The sequence below is a fragment of the Coffea arabica genome, chromosome 11c (genome assembly GCF_036785885.1).
Source record: "Coffea arabica cultivar ET-39 chromosome 11c, Coffea Arabica ET-39 HiFi, whole genome shotgun sequence".
Lineage (NCBI taxonomy): Eukaryota > Viridiplantae > Streptophyta > Magnoliopsida > Gentianales > Rubiaceae > Coffea > Coffea arabica.
Window position 1 is genome coordinate 12,695,114 of NC_092330.1, and position 18,497 is coordinate 12,713,610.

The window sequence follows — 18,497 nt, forward strand, 5'->3', positions numbered from 1 at the left end:
GATCGGTTCTCTTCCTCCACACTGAATGTAACTTGATTTGTTATGTTTTATTTCCATCTTAACAGCTTTTTAATCTTATTTAACATTGTTTACAATTATATTATTGTAAATAAATATTTATAATAAATTGATTTCTTATTCCACGCAGGAAACGAGGCTGGGGGTGGAGGGCAAGAGGCGGGCAAGGGGATGGGACGGGAGATGAGGGCAGTTATTTGACAACCAGGATCCCCCGCCCCAACCCCGCCCTATTGCCACCCCTAAGTTTTAACAAGGGTTTATTCTTTAACTACCCTTTTAAACCGGAAACTTTTTAACCAATCACACGCGCTCACGCGCTCAACGAGTCACAAAACTCCTCCACAGTCGCCCATTCATCCACCCGAGCAAAAATCGTCAAAACCCTCTTCAAAACCCCTTCAGTTCCCTCCGCTCGCGCTCAGAGAGGACAAAACTATGTCGTATATACATTCTTATTTCCTAGTCAATATTTGAGCGACTTCAGCAATTTCCGGAACAATAAACTTTTGCAGTAAAATTGATTCGACTAATCTTTTATCTGCACTATTAATTCCTTTTTTTTTATTTTGCTTGCAATAGAATTTTCTTTTTCATACTTTTCCAAGTAAATGGCAACGAGGGTTGTTCTCAGATTGATCAAAGAAGCTGTTTCCAGCAATGGTAGAAGCAAGCCAAACTTTGATTTTGCTAAGCGAAGTCGTTTCTGCACCTCCACTCCTCCTTCACCTCCACCACCACCGCCGGCTCGTAAAATCCCTTATTCTTCCAAAAAAGTAAGTATCTTTTTTACTAGATTGTTTTTATTGTAAATTGTTATTAATTTAACCTTTTTTTGGGTGTTATGAATCCATAATGGAGGTGACCCAAGCGAGTAGTTTTTCCGTTACCAAAATAAGGGTTATCATTTTTTTTTGGGTTTTACATGTGCCGGGTTTTCTCTTTTATTGTAAATGTTTTGTACAATTAATTAATTGGAGATTGTGGTACTCTTAAGAATAGTTTAACAGCTTAACCAAGTTGGAAATTGTCTTAAAAATTGAAACTTCATCGATTATTACTTTTGTTATTTGTATCTGTATGACATATGTCTTGTATCGGTTTATTTCATTCATACTATTGTTTTTATTTTAGTGAATGTGGTTCAAGTATATATAAAATATAGTTAATTTTTCTATATTTGGCCTTGATAAAATGTAGGGGAGATTATTTACTGGAGCTACTATTGCTCTACTTATTGGTGGAGGTGCCTATGCGAGTACAGTGGACGAAGTTACTTTCTGGTACTAAATTTCTGTTTCCTAAAGTTGACTCAAAACTTTTCAGTAAATGAGTGCATGAATAATTTCAGTGAAGTGCTCAAAGACAATGACCTTTTATTCCTGAGAATAGGTTGCTGGTACTTTGTTTATGTGATTGCAGTTCATTAATAGGTCTGATGCAGTAGTATTAGCGGCTATTACATTTAATAAATGCGGGAGCATACTGGATACTTTAAAAGTACCAAGTTCACTTCTTCAGTCTTCTTAGAAGATTGTAGTATTTGGAAATTGGTTAGGGATTCAGTTTTGAAAAGTTTGCAAGCTATTACTAATCTTGTTTTGGATCAAAGCCCACAAATGTGGTGAAGTTATTATGTAACTATCTAGATAATGCTTGTAACATAATTGGCTCTATGTAGTATGGCATGTGACACGTGTCCAAAAGCAGTTTTCTGATGGCATCTTTGTATGCCCCTAGAATTGAGTTATTTTATGCAATTACTTCTTGTCATTTTGTCTGAATTTAATCTCTTCGGGGTGCCATTTTGGCCAAATTGAAGTAAGACCAATGGTATGCCAAGTGCTAATACAAAGTATAAATCAATATATTTTTGCCTTTTCTAGGAAATCCAAGCTGAAAGCATTTAGTTACTATTTCGAGTGTTGGCACTTTGTAGTTTGTTAGACTTTATTTATGGTAGGACCTCGAGAAATAGTTTTTCTGCATGGTACTGTGGTTCCAAGAACAGGCTAGATCTTTCAACTTTAAGGGGGATTAGTGTTAGAATATTTCAACTTTCCTTGTAAAGGTTTGGATTGTGAAGAAGGAACGCATCAAAATTCATGGTTTTAACTTCCAACACCGAGTGTGGCAGCTGGCGTCCATCTGGTGTCACTTGTCAGTGCCAAACATAATAAGACATAATAGTGTCCGATATGCTATTTTAATTGAACCTCTCCATATGGTGTTTTTCTTCTATCCATATATAAAAAAGTCAGAGCAGTTTTTATAAGGACATGATAACTTCATTAGTTCCCAGAAATGGTTTTCTTGCACCAACAACATGTAGCTTCAACTGCATATTCATTCGCGAGAAGTCCTTTCACTTGTAGCATATGCATGATGATTCAAGTGATTGTTAGCTAGTTTCCCCATACTCTTGTCGGGTTTTGCCATTCCCCATATATGCTATTGCTTCGGTGTTGGAAATGAGAGATGGGAAGGATGCAGGTGTGAGAGGGTGCTCTTTTCGCTTGATGGTTCATTGTGAAAGAGGAGATAGACCTTGATTCTTATAGGTCAGGTTGTAAGATTTGATGCTTTATTGATGTCAATTAACCTGCGGCTGCTTCATTCTGGTATAAAATGGAAATGACATCAGTTTTCAATGATCCTTCTAATTCTCATGATTCTTTTCACTCTAAGGAGCATCAAGAGAACAAAAGAGAAAGGAAAATGAAGTTAGACTTATTAACTTAGGTATTAATTAAACAATCATTGTATCAATACATTTCTCATAGACTTGAGATCTACTCAAATCTTCTTCCCTGTTCTGTATCAAGAGTCAAAGGAAGAGACAAAGGGGCAATTACAGATTATCTTTAGCTGAAAGCATGTCAAATATATCCAATTTGAGTAGTAAACTAAAGAGATTTTTTCTGGTACTTATGTCATCTGACCCAGACAAAGGAATGAAGGCCTACTTGTGGATCAACAGTCTTTTCAGAAATTCTTTTGTGCTTTTACTATACATATCATTGTAAGACAAATCATCTTGTTATGGTTGACTGTGGAATAGTTGGAGCTAATATAAAATCATTAACATCAAATTTGGACTCATTTCTAATTTTCTGTTTTAGTTTTACTTTAGGCATCTCTGGGTTTGAATCTTCTGGAACCTTTCGTTGAGATGGCTTCAATAGGTTTGAACCTAGAGTCTTATTTAATTGATGGTTGGTTACCTTGATTCTTCCATTTTCTTCCAAAGCATCTTTATACGTCAATGCTAATTGTTTGCTTTATTTCTTTGTTAGTAATGTGATGGGAACAACTGGTTTTGTGAAAACTTGTGCAGTGGCTGGCTTTTCTCTGCAACAAAACTAGTAAATCCATTTTTTGCCTTCCTGGACCCAGAGGTTGCCCACAGACTAGCTGTCTCGGCCGCGGCTCGTGGATGGGTTCCAAGGGAGAAAAGGCCAGATCCATCCATATTGGGCCAAGAAGTGTGGGGGAAGCGATTCTCCAATCCTATTGGTCTCTCTGCTGGTTTTGACAAGAATGCTGAGGCTGTTGAAGGTTTACTTGGACTTGGTTTTGGTTTTGTGGAGGTTGGCTCCGTAACTCCTGTTCCCCAGGAAGGCAATCCTAAGCCTCGTATATTCAGATTACCTAAGGAAGGGTAACGACATATGAATTTTGCTTTTGGATTAGAATGACATTTTTTGTTCATTTCCTTGTTTTCATGTATTGTCAAATTTTCTTTTGAGTTGCAAGGTGTCGTGTATTTTGTTATCCAGATTCTTAGTCAATCATGTTCTCGAACTTTTTGCAGTGCAATTATTAATAGGTGTGGCTTTAATAGTGAGGGAATTGTTGCTGTTGCGAAGAGATTGGGAGCCCAGCATGGGAAGAGGAAATTGGAAACATCAAGCACTTCATCTTCTACTGAAGATGATGTAAACCATGGAGGCAAAGCTGGTCCTGGAATTCTTGGGGTCAACCTTGGAAAAAATAAGACCAGCGAAGATGCTGCGGCAGATTACGTTCAAGGTGTCCATACATTGTCCCAGTATGCTGATTACTTGGTATGTTGCCATACCCTTTTTTTTCTCCCGATATCTGGTCTGCATATTTTGCACAGATGTCTCCCAGTTCTGTCTGTAGGACTGTCATTTCCTTGGATAATTCATCATGGTTGATTTAGATGATTGCAGAGTATTAAATTAGTCCTTCACATCTTGATACGGTAGCTTGCTTCTTGGTTATTAGTTGTGTTAGTAAACTGTTTTCTCAAAGAAAGTTGTATTCAAATTAAGAGATCTAGGCAGTCAAAGGGTGAATTATGTTAAATTTGAAGTTGGTGTCGTCCAAGCAATAGAGGAGTTTCTATGTATTCGTGGTTAAAAACAGAAATACTTGTGTTGCACCATTACTGTCTCGAAATCATTGAATGCGTATGATCGTGAGATTCCTATGATTTACTGTTAATATTGCCACAGAAGCATATGGCTTAACTGTTTGAAGAAATCACCTGGCTGGTGGTAGCCCTTGCTTATTTAGATTGGATATTAGTTCTTTTCTTAATCTTTCTGATGGATGGTTGACCCTCCATTTATCTATAGATTTTGTGATCGGTACTTTCTCCTAATTTTGCTTCATTTGGCTCGGTATATGGTTCATACCATGTGATTTCTTGGTTGCACTAATGTTTCAGCTTTTATATGACTGCTATTAATTCATCATATTGATGTTTTTGATCATTATTGGTTCTGCTATTTTCCTTCCCAATATTAAGAGAGATATACATTTGGCTGTTGAATGTTTTTATTGATCCGGTTTTGACCTGGATATCCTTCTAACTAGTTTACAAGTTATTGACCTGAATTTTCCTTCCTAATGTTTTTATTGACCTGGATTTGACCTGGATATCCTTCTATGCATGTGTTTTGGGGCCCAGATTCCCCTGATAGGCAACACTTGACGTTCAAAGCTGCTTATTAGTTTCATTAGAATGAGACTGATGTTCCCAGATCACATAGGCCTTTCCACGTGTCATTTCTGCTTCTCTAATATTTAAGTAACTCATACTTGTAGAGTTGAAAAGACTCTGTAACCTATATTTGACAGTTTATAGTGAAAATGTGGCTTTTGTTGTCCCTATTTTGTGCCACAGAAAATTTTTGGCGCAGTTGGTAACAATTGGAAATAGATGTTGCTCTAGAAATGTGCATAAAGGCAATTTGTTTCTGATGATGATCTTTAAACTTTTTCTTTATCTTCATCTGCTACTGAGTTCATGAGGATGGCAGTCGACACTCTAATTCTGCTTAATGGGGGGAAATTGAGTTTTACTTTTGGCCATTCCAAAATTCGTCATCTAGTGTCCATTTGGTTAGATGTAAAATGATTTGGTGTCAAAAGGACTTCCAAGATGTTTCATTTCCTATTGTTTTGTGATGTCTGAATAGCTATTGGATATTGTTTCCCTGAAAACATTTTACATTTCACGATCAGTCATTTCCCTGTATCAAGCTGAAAGAACCACAAAAAACCTACCCAGAATAATTGAAGACATAAAAATTAACCTTCTAATATAAAATTGGAATCAAACTCATTCAGAAATAGAAAAAAAATCCAGAAATGAAAGTTTTACAGCTCCCAATTGATAGAGCAAGTCAACTAGAAATTTCTAAAATTCTTGCCCCCAAGTATGCTCTGTGTCTTCATTCACTCTTCTCATGTCTGCGTTCTCCCTAACAATCTATCAGAGAGGCCCTAGATTCAGATTCTATGTATATTACCATAGCCACACATGCAAGATGCAGAAAGATGGAGATCCATGACTGTGTGTCTGTGTGAGAGAGAAACAGAGAATGGAGGAGGAACAGGAGACTTTAATGGAAAAATAGGTGAAGGATGAGGAGGCTGTTGTTCGGGTAGTCAGCCAGGTGTTGGTCACCTTCCTGTTGGAAAATGTTCTTCATCTATCACTTCTAATGGCAATCAATAAATTGGCATGTTTTTGTTGAAGGACACAGGTGGTGTTATGGTGTTCAATAACTTCAGCAAGTCGTGTTATTGTGGCTTTCATTAGACCAAACAAATCCCTAATGTATAATAATCATTAGACCAGTTGACCAACACAATCCATATTCCTATCAATATGTTTAGAGGTGTTGTTCAATGAGTGACTATGAATAACTGATAGGACTAAGCAAAAAAATTAGAATGTTAAAAACTACATGAAAACTTATATAGACTTATAATTATTAAACAGTTAGATTAATTGTAAGAACAAATCATTTGTTGATTCTTCTGTCCAGTTATTGACTTAAATGACGATTTGGGTCCCGTTATTGTGCCTTTCATGCAGTCAGGGAACATCACAATCATGAGATAAGATGGTAAATGGGCAAGTCTGGATGATTTTACTATTTTGAATTCTTGATTAATGCTAAAACAATTAGAGTCCATGTCAAAATGACATAGAAACTTTTATGTAATTTATACTTATTGAACTGTTATCCCTGGGTTTGATTATAGATTAAGGTGAGGCAATCATGAATCCTTGGGTCTCATTGTCTTGTTCTTTTTGCCACTAGCAGACAATTATGATGCAAATTCTTAGTAGCAATGAGCAAAGATAATGCACAATTAATTCTTTTGCATTCATACTTTTGCAATAGAAGGTGAAGAAACTGTTTTGTCATTTTCATTGATTGCTAGAACTTTTATCCACTCCCTTTTATGGAAAAATATGGTATGAAAACTGGTGTTTGTTTAATCTCCATTCTATTTTTATTTGTGCTACAAAACAGAGGATAAAGGATTCTTCTTGGACTACAAAACAGGGAAAAAGAGTTTTTCTTAAAGTGCATCCGATTTGGTGACCTAGATGTCTAAAATAGAAGAGAGCCAAAATACTGTCTTGTTGAAATTATGAGAGATGGAAAGCAAAAAATTTTAACCCTAAACTTGACAAGAATGATACTTTTAGTCCATCTACTAAAATGAAGTCAGGTGTCCAAACATCTTCTTTCTTTGCTTGATTTACGGTCTTTTTCTCTCTTCAGCCATTTTGTTCTCACTAGTTTGTTATCACTATGTTTACAAATTCTTGCTTTCTTCATTCTTTATTATCTGTTGTAAAGGACAATTCTAAATGCTTCTTGAAATTAGAGATATATTGATTTTAACCCTGCATCCATGATTAAATTGCTAGCTAGGTTAGCAGATAAAGGTTTACTTTCTAATTGGCTTACGTGTTGTTTGTATCTTATAACCTTTCTTGGTTAACAATGACTCTCGTACCTTTACTTCAGTCTGGTCATCTGACTTGATAGACAAATTATCGGACATCAGGTCTACCCATCTCTTGGCTGGAGTATGCATTTATTAGACTTGGGTAATTTCTTGTAGTCAGAAATATCTGCATGGCTTTTTATGCAGTAGGCTTGCTTCTTTTTGTGCCAACCTGCAAGTGATGTTATGCTCTGGTTAGTTAATCCACCAAAATATTGACTTTGTAGACCTTGACTACAACCTCAAATTTTGGGATGTATATGTTTGTTTTCTTAATGTTATGGCTTCTCCATTATCTTTCCAAACATGTGCTTCCATAGCTTGCATGGCTAGTGCTGTACATAAGCAGCTCTTACACCTCCAAAGGCTATTAGTAAGTGCTGTGACAATGAACAACGATCAACCAGAAAGAGCCTGATCTTTTTCTTCTTTTTCCGTTGTTATTTCTACTCCCAAGTATTCTTTACTCAGGAAAAGCTCCAAGGATGCAACATGCATATGCAGTTTATAAGCAGAAATGGAATTTGAATCTTCATTCCCAACCACATAATATGCACATGGAACATGTTTATCTTTGCTTAACTCCATTGGTGGAACCATTTGGTCCTGCATTATGCACTTCTCTTATAAGTGATTTCTGGAAGAAACCTAGACAATATGAAGAAAGTGTGGGAAAAGTGGCTGGTAATATCTTTCAGCATTTTATGTTTAAGTAGTAGTGCAACTTAATCTTCTTGGTCTATGGACAAAAAATCCTATGGTTTTGGTGCTAATTTAGTGATAATTTGCACACGCAGAGAGCAAAAATTTCTATTGCGTGCTATTCAATACTAGTTCTGAATGGTTCCAGGGATGCTAATTTATTATTTCTCTCTAATTAGGAAGTAAAACTTTGCTGTCACTGATTTTTTTTTTTCTATATTTGAGCAGTTTATGTTTTCAAAATCTGCTTCACCATCTGATGTTTTATCCACATTTCTAGTTTTGGGCATGTACAAATATGTAACAATGATTTGATAGCTGACAAAGGATGTACTTTCAGTAATTTAAATACTCATTTGGTCTCTGAGGCCATGGAGGCCATGCCTTTGTACATACTTGAAAAACTAGTGCTCTATGCACAGGCCAGCATGTTTTAGAAAGAGTAGTCGATGGTAATGGACGGAAATTAATTCACTAAATTACAGTTAAAGGTCCTTTTTCAACCCTGGAATGTAAAGAAACTATTATCCTGCGCAAAATCATTAATTATGACATTACACCCAAAATTTTCTTCTACTTTATATATAGTAAGATGTTGCAAGTCTAAATATGCAAATTTATATTGATGATTTACTATTTTGCCAAAGAATCATGCTTGTTTTTGCTAGTTATAGTACAAATTCTGGAAGCATTATCTGCAAGTGTCTGATTGTTTCTAGATCATTAAGATTCATCAACATCTGACTTGTAAGTGTAGACAACAATTTCTCATATATTTCATTATGGCCTTTCTAGGTGATTAATATATCATCCCCAAATACTCCTGGACTCCGCCAACTGCAGGGAAGGAAACAGTTGAAGGACCTTGTTAAGAAGGTCTGAATATTCTGTATCTCCAGCTTTGCATTTTTCCCTATTCATTTTTGAGGTTGTCAGTAAAGACTTGGGAAGTAATTCTTCTATATTAAGGTTCAAGCTGCTCGTGATGAAATGCAATGGGGTGAGGAAGGGCCACCCCCATTGCTAGTGAAAATTGCACCAGATCTTTCCAGACAAGATCTAGAAGATATTGCAGCGGTACGACTGAAAACTCGTGCTTCGGCCATCCTTTTCTGTTGTTATATACTAACTGTTGATTGACATGTTTAGGTTGCTCTTGCTCTCCGCTTGGATGGATTGGTACGTTTGCTTTAACAATTTCGTCTCTTTAAAGATGGTTTACTTTGGCTTTATGCTCAATATGGATATGAACATTATCTGTTTTGCTGCATCTGTATCTGCTGGTTCTTTATGTGTGAGTTCGGTATTTTGTGCCTTTGGCAGTTCATTTTCTGTAGCTTCTTGCTGAAATGTTTTTTGAGATTTAAGTTGTGGTGGTTAAATTATCAATGGTACTTCTAGTTAGTAACTTTTTTTTCCCTTCTTTTTGGTCCTATGGAGGGCAAAAGGCTCTTTACAAAGAAACTAGATGGATCCCATTACATCATTACTTGACAGATTCCTAACTACATTTTTTATTTTTTGGTGAGGAAGAGAGGGGGGGAAGGGGGGGGGGGGAAATTCTCAGAGCATCTTCAACCCAGGTTCCAAGCTCAGACACAGTTTGCTTAGACAGTCTACACTTGCATTGCCTTCTTTCCAGACATGCCTCACGTTCCATTCCCCGTCCTTATCAATCCAACCTCTGTTTTGCTTTTTCAGATTTAAGTGGGGGCTATTCTCTGTGCCATCTTTAATAGTGGCAATACTTAACAGAGAATCCGACTCCAAAACTATCTTCCTGTACCCTGCCTTCCATGCCAGCTCCAGTTTACATGCCATAACTCCATAACTCTGCAATTATGTCTCTAGTTTTACCCACTTTATATTGAAGAGTTAACACATTTACCCATTCAACTTATAGCCAAGTTGCACCATATTGCTTTAAATACATTGGATGATAGGGTCCAGCAATGACATGAGATATGCCATTGATTTTGTTGAAGTAGGACCAATGCACAGACGAGCTCGCACACTGCACCATTAAGCTTAAGGCTAAGTTGGATTCTCTTCCATTAAATACACTGAATGACTAAGGTTCAGCATCAACATGAAATCTGCCATTGATTGTATTGAAGTAGGACTGCAAAACAGTCATTAACCGAATGAGTTTTTCGGAAACTAATTCTGCAGTTAACTTTTGTAAACGTTGATTCTTTCTAGGATTTTACTTTCTACCCCTCTCCATCATTACAGAGTTCTTCTGCTCTATGGTGTCATCTTGTTCTTCCCCAAGTTTCTACACAGGAGTATTATTTAAATACTGAACATTGTGGCTGCAATGTCATTTGGATGATATTTACTTTGAATAACTTAACTAGGAGTGAGAACCTTCTTTTTTTATTTGAACTACTTGTAGTTTTCAACGCTTCTGTATGAGCAGATATTTCCTTTTCTGTGTTGATAGTGGTATCACCTCACACACATCCTAGGTCACAGTTTACTCGTGATATTTAGCCATCTTAACTCAGTTTCGACTACAATATTTTGAGGACTGAATAATTTGCTTGTGTCTTTGTTTTAGGTTCCTAGTTTAAATATAAAACGTTGCTCTTCTTCTTCTTCTTCTTTCTTGGGGTGAGACATTTGGCTCTAATTGGATAAGTTGCGGAGTTGCCTTTGGATAATGTGAATCGTGTTGGCGAGAAACAATGGTGCAAAAATTAAAAAAGAAAAATTTCTTTGCTTACCCGATTCACTCGTATTATTTGCAGTTACTATGTATGCTTGTTTACCAAACTTTAGTGGATTGTCTTTGTGAATCTTGTTGCATGACTTGTGTACTTCATGCTTGCAGATTATATCAAATACAACAGTTCAAAGACCTGATCCTGTGAATAAGAACCCTGTGGCACAAGAATCCGGTGGCTTGAGTGGGAAACCACTCTTTAACTTATCCACTAATATCCTGAAGGAGATGTATATTCTAACAAAGGTATGCTTTTTGTAATCATTTTTAAATTGATTTCATACTGTTGGTGGTTTATCTGTTTTGCTGCTCTGATGTGTGTAATGCCTATAGGGATTTTAGTAATTATACACGGAAAATTGCATAACTTTGAGCAGATCATGTAGTCAGTCTTATAGACATGTTCTGAAATCTTAGGAGACTTATATCTCCACCATGTTTAGGTGCCCAACTGATGTACTTCGTTTGATGCAATGAAATATTTTGTGAAGTACTTTTACTTAGACCCTCAATCACGTTAGCGATTGACTTCTGCACTATCTCGGTTGTCATGAATCTGGTACCAGGGGAAGATTCCTTTAATTGGCTGTGGAGGGATTGGCAGGTACTTTTGGTTCTTATTTATGTGTTTGAGCATCACAATCTTGTGTAGTTAGGATTACCATTTGACTTGTATATATGGATTAACTATTATTGATTTTAGTGGTGAGGATGCATATGAGAAAATTCGAGCAGGCGCATCTCTTGTTCAGCTTTATACAGCTTTTGCATATGGTGGACCTGCACTTATACCTCAAATGAAGGTACTGTTTTGATTTGATTGGAAATGTTAAAGACAGATGTGACTCCAGCTGCAAATGTTTTTTGTTTAAGGTGCACTTTAAGTATGTGTTTGTTGTCCACTAATTCAGTGCATAAAATTGAGGAATTTAATTGCGAACAGACTGAACTTGGTAGTAACAACTTCTATTGTTGTCCATAATGATGGAAATAGGATTAAGATTACTCTTTTAACTATGGGGTCTTTCATTCTTGTAAGCGTTTCTTCATCTTGTAACTACACTCACAAATGATTTCTGTTTAAGGTGTACTTTAAGTATGTGTTTGTTGTCCAATAAACTCAAAGCATAAAATTGAGGAACTTAATTGCAAACAGGCTGAACTTGGTAGTAACAACTTCTATCATTGTCCATAATGATGTAAAAAGGTTTAAGATTACTCTTTTAACTAGGGGGTCTTTCATTCATTTCTTTTACTTTTTCTTTTTCTTTTGCTTTTGATTAAGTTAGTTTTACACTAGAAAGCCAACTCCCAAGATCCATTACAATGAAACTGGAAGATGGCCCTCCTAACAGTTACATTGAAAGTGTGGGGTGACCTACCAGGTTATTTTTCCTCTTGGATTATAATTTGATGGATACCCCCAATCAACCACTGTAATAGGGATTTGTAGTTTTAGAGGCTCCCATGACCTAATTTCATTGTTAAATCTTCCTTTTCTGTGTAGTTTGGGAAGCTTCCACTGTAGCTATTGGATTTAGATTAATGTTGTTCGCTTACATGCATTTGTTATATGGATGGGAAAACATGCAATGAAGTCCTTTACTTGAAGTTGCAAATATTTTTTCATTGGATGTAAATGAGAAATAATTATCTTTACATGTAAAAACACCATTATGCTATAAAGTTCAGAGCGAACATTGTCGAAGGGGCACTTGTTGATTATTATCACTTACCTTGGTTTATTTTTCTTCTGGACTTCTGCAGAATATCCTGAAATCTTTAGCTTAAAGCTCAAACAAAAGTTCTTATGAAGTTAGTAAGTCTTTGTTGGGAAAAAACCAATCTATGACACTTCCTGAATGTAGGATTTTGTAATGTCTCCTTGTAAATTTTTTTTTTTTTTTTTAAAGATGAGGTCTATGAGATGCTTTGGACAATTTGCATTGACTTGTAATAGTAGTTTATTGAAATGTACGAGTCAATAAAAGCTGAATGTGAGGATTTGATTAAGCTTATCTATGCTTTTTTTTTTTTTTAAACTATAGCTTTTCTGTGTCTGTTCATGGACATGCTGCAATTGTAAATGCAATTGTTACTGTACATTTTTTTTTTTTCAACTATAGCTTTTCTTTTATGTTTGGTCATTTTTAGTTTTTATTTCGAAGTAGAAACAAGACTGCTGTCTTCTGCTCTGAATATATGCTGCTTTTTAGGCTGAACTCGCTCAATGCTTGGAAAGAGATGGTTACAATTCTATCTATGAGGCTGTTGGCGCAGATTGTAGATAGTTTTCTTGTAACTTACCCAGTTACACATGCCACGGAGGTAATGATTGCTGTCGTAAACCCTTAGCATACAACTAACTAAGCACTTAGTTTCCCTTTTCCTTGCTCTGTTGTGATATATTTGCGATGTATGTTGCTAATTTACATACACTTCTTATCTGTTCCACTTCATTGGCTGGGGCGGTGGTGGTTTTGATGCGAACTGAAGTTTTTGGTCTTTTGAATACTTTCAGTCTGCATAGATGAGTTTGATCTATATGTGTCTGGTTATTATACAGTAATCTGTTTTTTGCTATCTAGCCACTCCTGTTTTAGTAAAGAGTTGATAATTAGGTCTTTCAGCAGCTATATTTGTCTGAATTGACCTGGGAGTGACTTTGGATTGGCTAAATGTGTTAACAGAGTCAAGCTACCTCTTCCTGGAAGACCCTTGGTGCTTTTTAATTCAAGGGGAGGATATTTGACAGCACAGTCATCCTGATTCGTATAGAAGAGACCTTTAGCAGTGGCTTGAAGTTTGCTGCTGAGCGAGACATCAAGAAGGCATTTTCATTTGTCAGAATTCTTATTATACCGATAAAACAGGAAATCTTTCTTAGAAACCGAAGTGATTGCCAGCATTGCTTTGACAATTTTGATTAGGTTCTAGTTACGTTTTCAATGCTAAAGCATTTTTTTCCACAGTTAGGGGCTGTTAGGATTGTGTCGGGGGTTTTGAGTGTTTATTTTTACTTTTATTATTATTTTGGGACCTCTCCCTTGGCAGCTGCTGTAAATCTTTATTTATTTTTATTTTTATTTTTTTTGGCTATTTTGTATTCTGGAAGAGAATAAAATGTTGTTCACCTTATCTCATTAAAGTAAATGGATGAAATCCTGTCTTTGAAGCTTCTTTTCTATGTGAATAGGATAATAGATACCATGACCACCCATCGAAAACTTTAGCCATTTGGTCCTCCCATGGCTCACCAAATGATTGTGGCTGAAATCTTTTGGGTCCGCAGTTTTTTTCTATCTAATATTTAGAGTAAACAGTTGCAAGATCGGGGACACAAATAATTTAGGGGTAATTTTTTATTTTTTATTTTTAATCATCATCACTTTATCTATATTATCTTATTCTATCCTAATTTAAAGGGGAAATTTAATTGGGCCTCCGGAGGATCGACGGAGATTAAAAAATCATCGGACTAGATGGGTGCATTACGCATCTATATAGATTTTTTTTAAAAAGTCATATATTGTGATAATTGATGAGAAATAAATTTTGAACTCTTGACCTTTTATCTCATCAAGTTTTAAGGGTTTGGTGGTGACCAGCAGCCCAAAAGACTATTGATTATTTAGTGGTAATTGTTGCCAAGCCATATTTCTGGCTCTTAGTCACCCTAGCCCACCATTTCGACAGTGTCATTGACTTTTTTGGTCAGACCTCCTGTCATTTAGTCCAATCAGACGTGAAGAAATGAATGATGTTTGGCATGCATTTGCCCATGGAAACAGGGGCTTGAAGTTTAAATTTGGTTAGATATTTACTCAAAGCGAGCTGGATAACACGGTGAAATTAATAGCTAAGCTCGAATGAAGTATATATTAATGCTTTTCATGAAAATGCAAAGTAATCGACAGATATTACTTCGATTTGGAAGAGAGAAGTCATTTCTTAAACAGTAAACTGAAAAGTTTGAACTTGGAGGCAACAGAAGAGAAGAATTTTATGAATTACAGTAACAGCAAAATGCTTTACAACAATGTCCAAGGCGTCAAGGATTCATAAGAACTTTCTTGCTGATGTTATACCAAAATGATGGAAAATGTTTAGTCTCTGGTTACAATGTGAAAATGGAGATAAAAATCTACAAGCATCGGCCAAAAAGGAAAAAATTGTACATTGACAGACCATTGAAGCTCTCATTTCCAGTTGTTTGCAACAATGTCAGCCAAATCAACCACCCTCTGTGAGTAACCCCATTCATTGTCATACCAAGCAATAACCTTTACCATGTCATCTCCCATGACCATTGTCAATGAAGCATCAACTGTTGAAGAAACATCAGTGCATCTGAAGTCCACTGAGACAAGTGGCTCATCACACACAGATAGAATACCATTTAGCTCCTTGTCAGCAGCCTCCCTGAATGCTGCATTCACTTCTTCAGCAAATGTCTTCTTCTCAACCTGAACGACAAGGTCTACAACCGAGACATTTGGAGTTGGCACACGAAGTGCAATGCCATTGAGCTTTCCCTTGAGTTTTGGAAGGACAAGTGCCACTGCTTTTGCTGCACCAGTTGAAGTTGGAACTATGTTGAGAGCTGCTGCTCTTGCACGTCTAAGATCCCTATGGCTTGCATCAAGAAGTCTTTGGTCTCCAGTGTAGGAGTGTGTTGTTGTCATAGTTCCCTTGATGATGCCTGCCAGCATAAATTTTGGAAACACTTTTCAGGGCATTCGTTTAAACCCTATACAGCAATTAATTTCGTTTTAGTATATTCCTGGGAAAAATCATCGGTGCAACAGATACATTACCGAATTTTTGATCAAGAACTTTGACAAAAGGTGCAAGGCAGTTGGTGGTGCAAGAAGCATTGCTGATGATTGTCTCATCAGGGTTGTAAGTTTCAGCATTCACACCAATCACATAGGTGGGAATGTCACCTTTTCCAGGGGCTGTAATCAGCACTTTTTTAGCTCCAGCCTGAATGTGCTTACCTGCACCTTCTCTATCAACAAACACTCCAGTTCCTTCTATCACGAGATCAATGCCCATTTCCCTGAATCATTGGATCAATGTGCAAAAGAAGAATTTATAGCAGTTAACGCATTTGATTCATCGATATAAAGAGTCTAAATTAGTTTCCCCATAGTTCATGTGTAGTGATTTACCCCCAGGGGAGATTGACAGGATTACGGTTTGTTACAACTTTAATGACCTTCCCATCGACAGATATGCCTTCATCAGCAGGCTTGACATCAGCCTCAAAGATTCCAAGAGTAGAGTCATACTTGAGAAGGTGAGAGGCTTGCTTCACACCTCCGGTGTCGTTGATGACTACTACATCAAGAGGAGAGTCCTTCCTGCCATGCCAGCACCTCAAGAAGTTCCTTCCAATTCTCCCAAATCCATTGATGGCCACTTTCAGTTTAGCTTCCACAACTCCCCTCTTGTTCTTGCCTCCACCAATCTAGATTACACAGATGATGTACAGAAATAGTCAGCTTAGACTTCTTGATGAGCACCTTTTTCTAGTTTAATGACATTTGTAAATTCAGTTTTTTCTTGAATAATTTAGATCAATTTATAACTTTTTGGGCAGCAATTTTACAAGATTGGTTGGATATTTTAGTTTTAATCAGTACTTGCAGACAGTTAAGAACCTCCGGCACCAGGGTAATCGTCAAACCACCAAAACTATGCACATTTAAATGCTCAAATTTGATCATATTTTCAGGATTTAGTTCAAGCATCTTATTCTGTTATTTATTTATTGATTTTGTTTTCAGTCTCTAGGAGTGTTTGACCCAAATGATTGAACAAGTTACGCTTTCTATGCATGGCATGCTTGTGATACTAAAGCATAAAGGCACTAGTGTTCCTGCATCTATACCTTTTCTTCCTTACAATTCTCTACAATCTAGTTTTGTATCTTTTATCAATTTACTTCAACAATTCAGAATCGTCCTATAATAAATCGTTTTGCTAAGAAAGTTCAAAGAAGTATATTCCATCTAAATTAACAACTTCCAATGTTTAAGCTAAAGTCCAAACTGGTTAAGATTCACCTCGATCAAATGTTTGAAGTAAATGCAATAAAGACCAATTATAATTACTGAAGATGATGATCTTTAGTTAGGAAAGTTAAGATTCTTCACTTACAACTGAGGTTTGGAATGCTACAACTGAGAGTAAATCATCACTTGCTTTCCTTGCAAATGGAAGTGAGGAACTGCGAAGCCCCGCGAATTCAGAGAATCCCTTATTACTGACCTGCATTAGTACGTATTTTTTCACCAACAATTTAATCATTTTCAAGTTCTAAAAAGTCTCATGCAGTTACTTCTGCTATGTATACATATATAGAGTTTTTGTGATCAAATAATAACCTGGAGGGATGAATTGGCAACGGATAGAGCAGCCGAAGCCATGACTAAATTTCTTGAAGAACTCTCAATGAACCAGGTCAGTTTTCAGTAAGCGGCCAACAAGGTGTAGAAGAGTAGAGAGATGGAAGTAGTAAAGGAGGAAGAAGAAAAGAAGAAATGTGTATGGAAGGTTTAAGGATGAGTTGGGCCATGAAGTTGAAGAAAAGAGATAGTGGATGAGATTACTGATGATAGATAGCCTCTCACTCATTGTATGGCTGTGGTTGTGGCTCTGTGGTGTTTCTGATATGTTGTAGCTGTTTGTGTGTTTCATAATTTTATTCATTTTGTTTGTGTTATTTAAAATTTTTGGGCATACAAATTTTGCATTTGTGAACAATTCTATCCTGGGGAGTTGCCAGCATGTCAAGGAGGCTCCTCCTCATAGGATAGCTCAGGCTTGAAATCTGTTGTCCCTACCCTTCTAGCGTGGAAAAAAAAATTTGGGAACATGGAATTCTCCACTCTTGGATTTTACTCTGATTACATGGACATATCGTTTAATTTCATATATAGAAATAGGATTAAGACAATCACCTTTTTCTTTCTTTTCTTTTCATGGATTGACCTTATCATTGCAGCATTTGGTTGCAATCACATTATCTTCTAAGAAATCTTTGTAAAGGTATTCGAACATCCAGACCTTTTTCTTCACTTTAAGTAGCTTCAAACATGTTGATCATATAGACAATTTTGAAACGGTAGAGGGTTCACATTGTTGAACTTGATAGGACATGAAAATTGTAAATTTGCAATTCTATGGAAAGGTCCTAAGACATAATTATAATAAAACTCATAGGCAAATGATCTAACAAGGAAAGATGATTGTTATAATATACGGATGGCAGATTATAGATTTTTCTTAAATATTTAATAATTTTGGATATTCCAGTCTAGTTTTTGAAAGAACAAATTATCTAAGTAGCCACTAAACTTTTTGAATAGTCGAGTTTTGGCCACTCAACTTTTAATAATACGTTTTTAGCCACTGAATTATCAATAATATAAATTTTAGATCATTCCATCTAATTTCATCATTAATTCTATTAAATCTAACTATTAATAGTATGTCTCGTAAATTGTGCGAATTCTTGGATATGATAGAATTAAGGATGGAATCAGACGGAATGACCCAAAAATTACACATTTGATAGTTCAGTGGGTAAAAACATACTATTAATAATTGAATGGTCAAATCTTGACTATTAAAAAATTTAGTGGCTACCCGAATAATTTGCTCTATTTGAAATAATGATAGCCTTTCCCATCAATATAGGTTTTTAATTTTTTTTCCCTAATCCAAAGAAAATTGCGCTTCTTTTACTATCGAATAT

General features: G+C 36.2%; 2 protein-coding genes across 5 annotated transcripts; one reads left to right on the forward strand and one right to left on the reverse strand.

Annotated features, from left to right (window-relative positions):
• The first annotated feature begins 250 nt into the window (after positions 1–250).
• LOC113715703 (dihydroorotate dehydrogenase (quinone), mitochondrial-like) lies at positions 251–13,911 on the forward strand. Of its 4 annotated transcripts, none has more exons than XM_072070918.1 (12): positions 254–532; positions 653–794; positions 3,356–3,679; positions 3,833–4,085; positions 8,800–8,880; positions 8,974–9,081; positions 9,154–9,183; positions 10,841–10,978; positions 11,299–11,336; positions 11,436–11,535; positions 12,949–13,060; positions 13,423–13,911. In XM_072070918.1, the coding sequence occupies exons 2-11, from the start codon at positions 679–681 to the stop codon at positions 13,021–13,023; spliced, it is 1,263 nt and encodes a 420-aa protein (XP_071927019.1). In that variant the 5' UTR covers positions 254–532; positions 653–678; the 3' UTR covers positions 13,024–13,060; positions 13,423–13,911. The 4 variants fall into 4 exon arrangements, 2 of the variants coding, with proteins under 2 accessions (XP_071927019.1, XP_071927018.1); XM_072070917.1 differs by adding an exon at positions 1,219–1,301 and having other exon boundaries at positions 255–794; XR_011823097.1 differs by lacking the exons at positions 12,949–13,060; positions 13,423–13,911 and adding an exon at positions 1,219–1,301 and having other exon boundaries at positions 251–794; positions 11,224–11,336; positions 11,436–11,530.
• Positions 13,912–14,790: 879 nt separating this feature from the next.
• Positions 14,791–17,309, reverse strand: LOC113716728 (glyceraldehyde-3-phosphate dehydrogenase A, chloroplastic). The gene is made up of 5 exons (XM_027241139.2): positions 17,125–17,309; positions 16,898–17,008; positions 15,907–16,205; positions 15,550–15,794; positions 14,791–15,434 (listed from the first exon to the last, which is right to left on the reverse strand). The coding sequence occupies exons 1-5, from the start codon at positions 17,164–17,166 to the stop codon at positions 14,932–14,934; spliced, it is 1,200 nt and encodes a 399-aa protein (XP_027096940.2). The 5' UTR covers positions 17,167–17,309; the 3' UTR covers positions 14,791–14,931.
• Between the last annotated feature and the right edge of the window lie 1,188 nt (positions 17,310–18,497).

Coding starts and splice junctions, on each gene's coding strand:
- LOC113715703 (XM_072070917.1), top strand. CDS start 630: ATGGCAACGAGGGTTGTTCTCAGATTGATCAAAGAAGCTGTTTCCAGC. Junction 4,086..8,799: donor CCCAGTATGCTGATTACTTG/GTATGTTGCCAT, acceptor TGGCCTTTCTAG/GTGATTAATATATCATCCCC. Junction 11,536..12,948: donor CACTTATACCTCAAATGAAG/GTACTGTTTTGA, acceptor GCTGCTTTTTAG/GCTGAACTCGCTCAATGCTT.
- LOC113716728 (XM_027241139.2), bottom strand. CDS start 17,166: ATGGCTTCGGCTGCTCTATCCGTTGCCAATTCATCCCTCCAG. Junction 15,795..15,906: donor CCTGTCAATCTCCCCTGGGG/GTAAATCACTAC, acceptor CCAATGATTCAG/GGAAATGGGCATTGATCTCG. Junction 15,435..15,549: donor AGTTCTTGATCAAAAATTCG/GTAATGTATCTG, acceptor TTATGCTGGCAG/GCATCATCAAGGGAACTATG.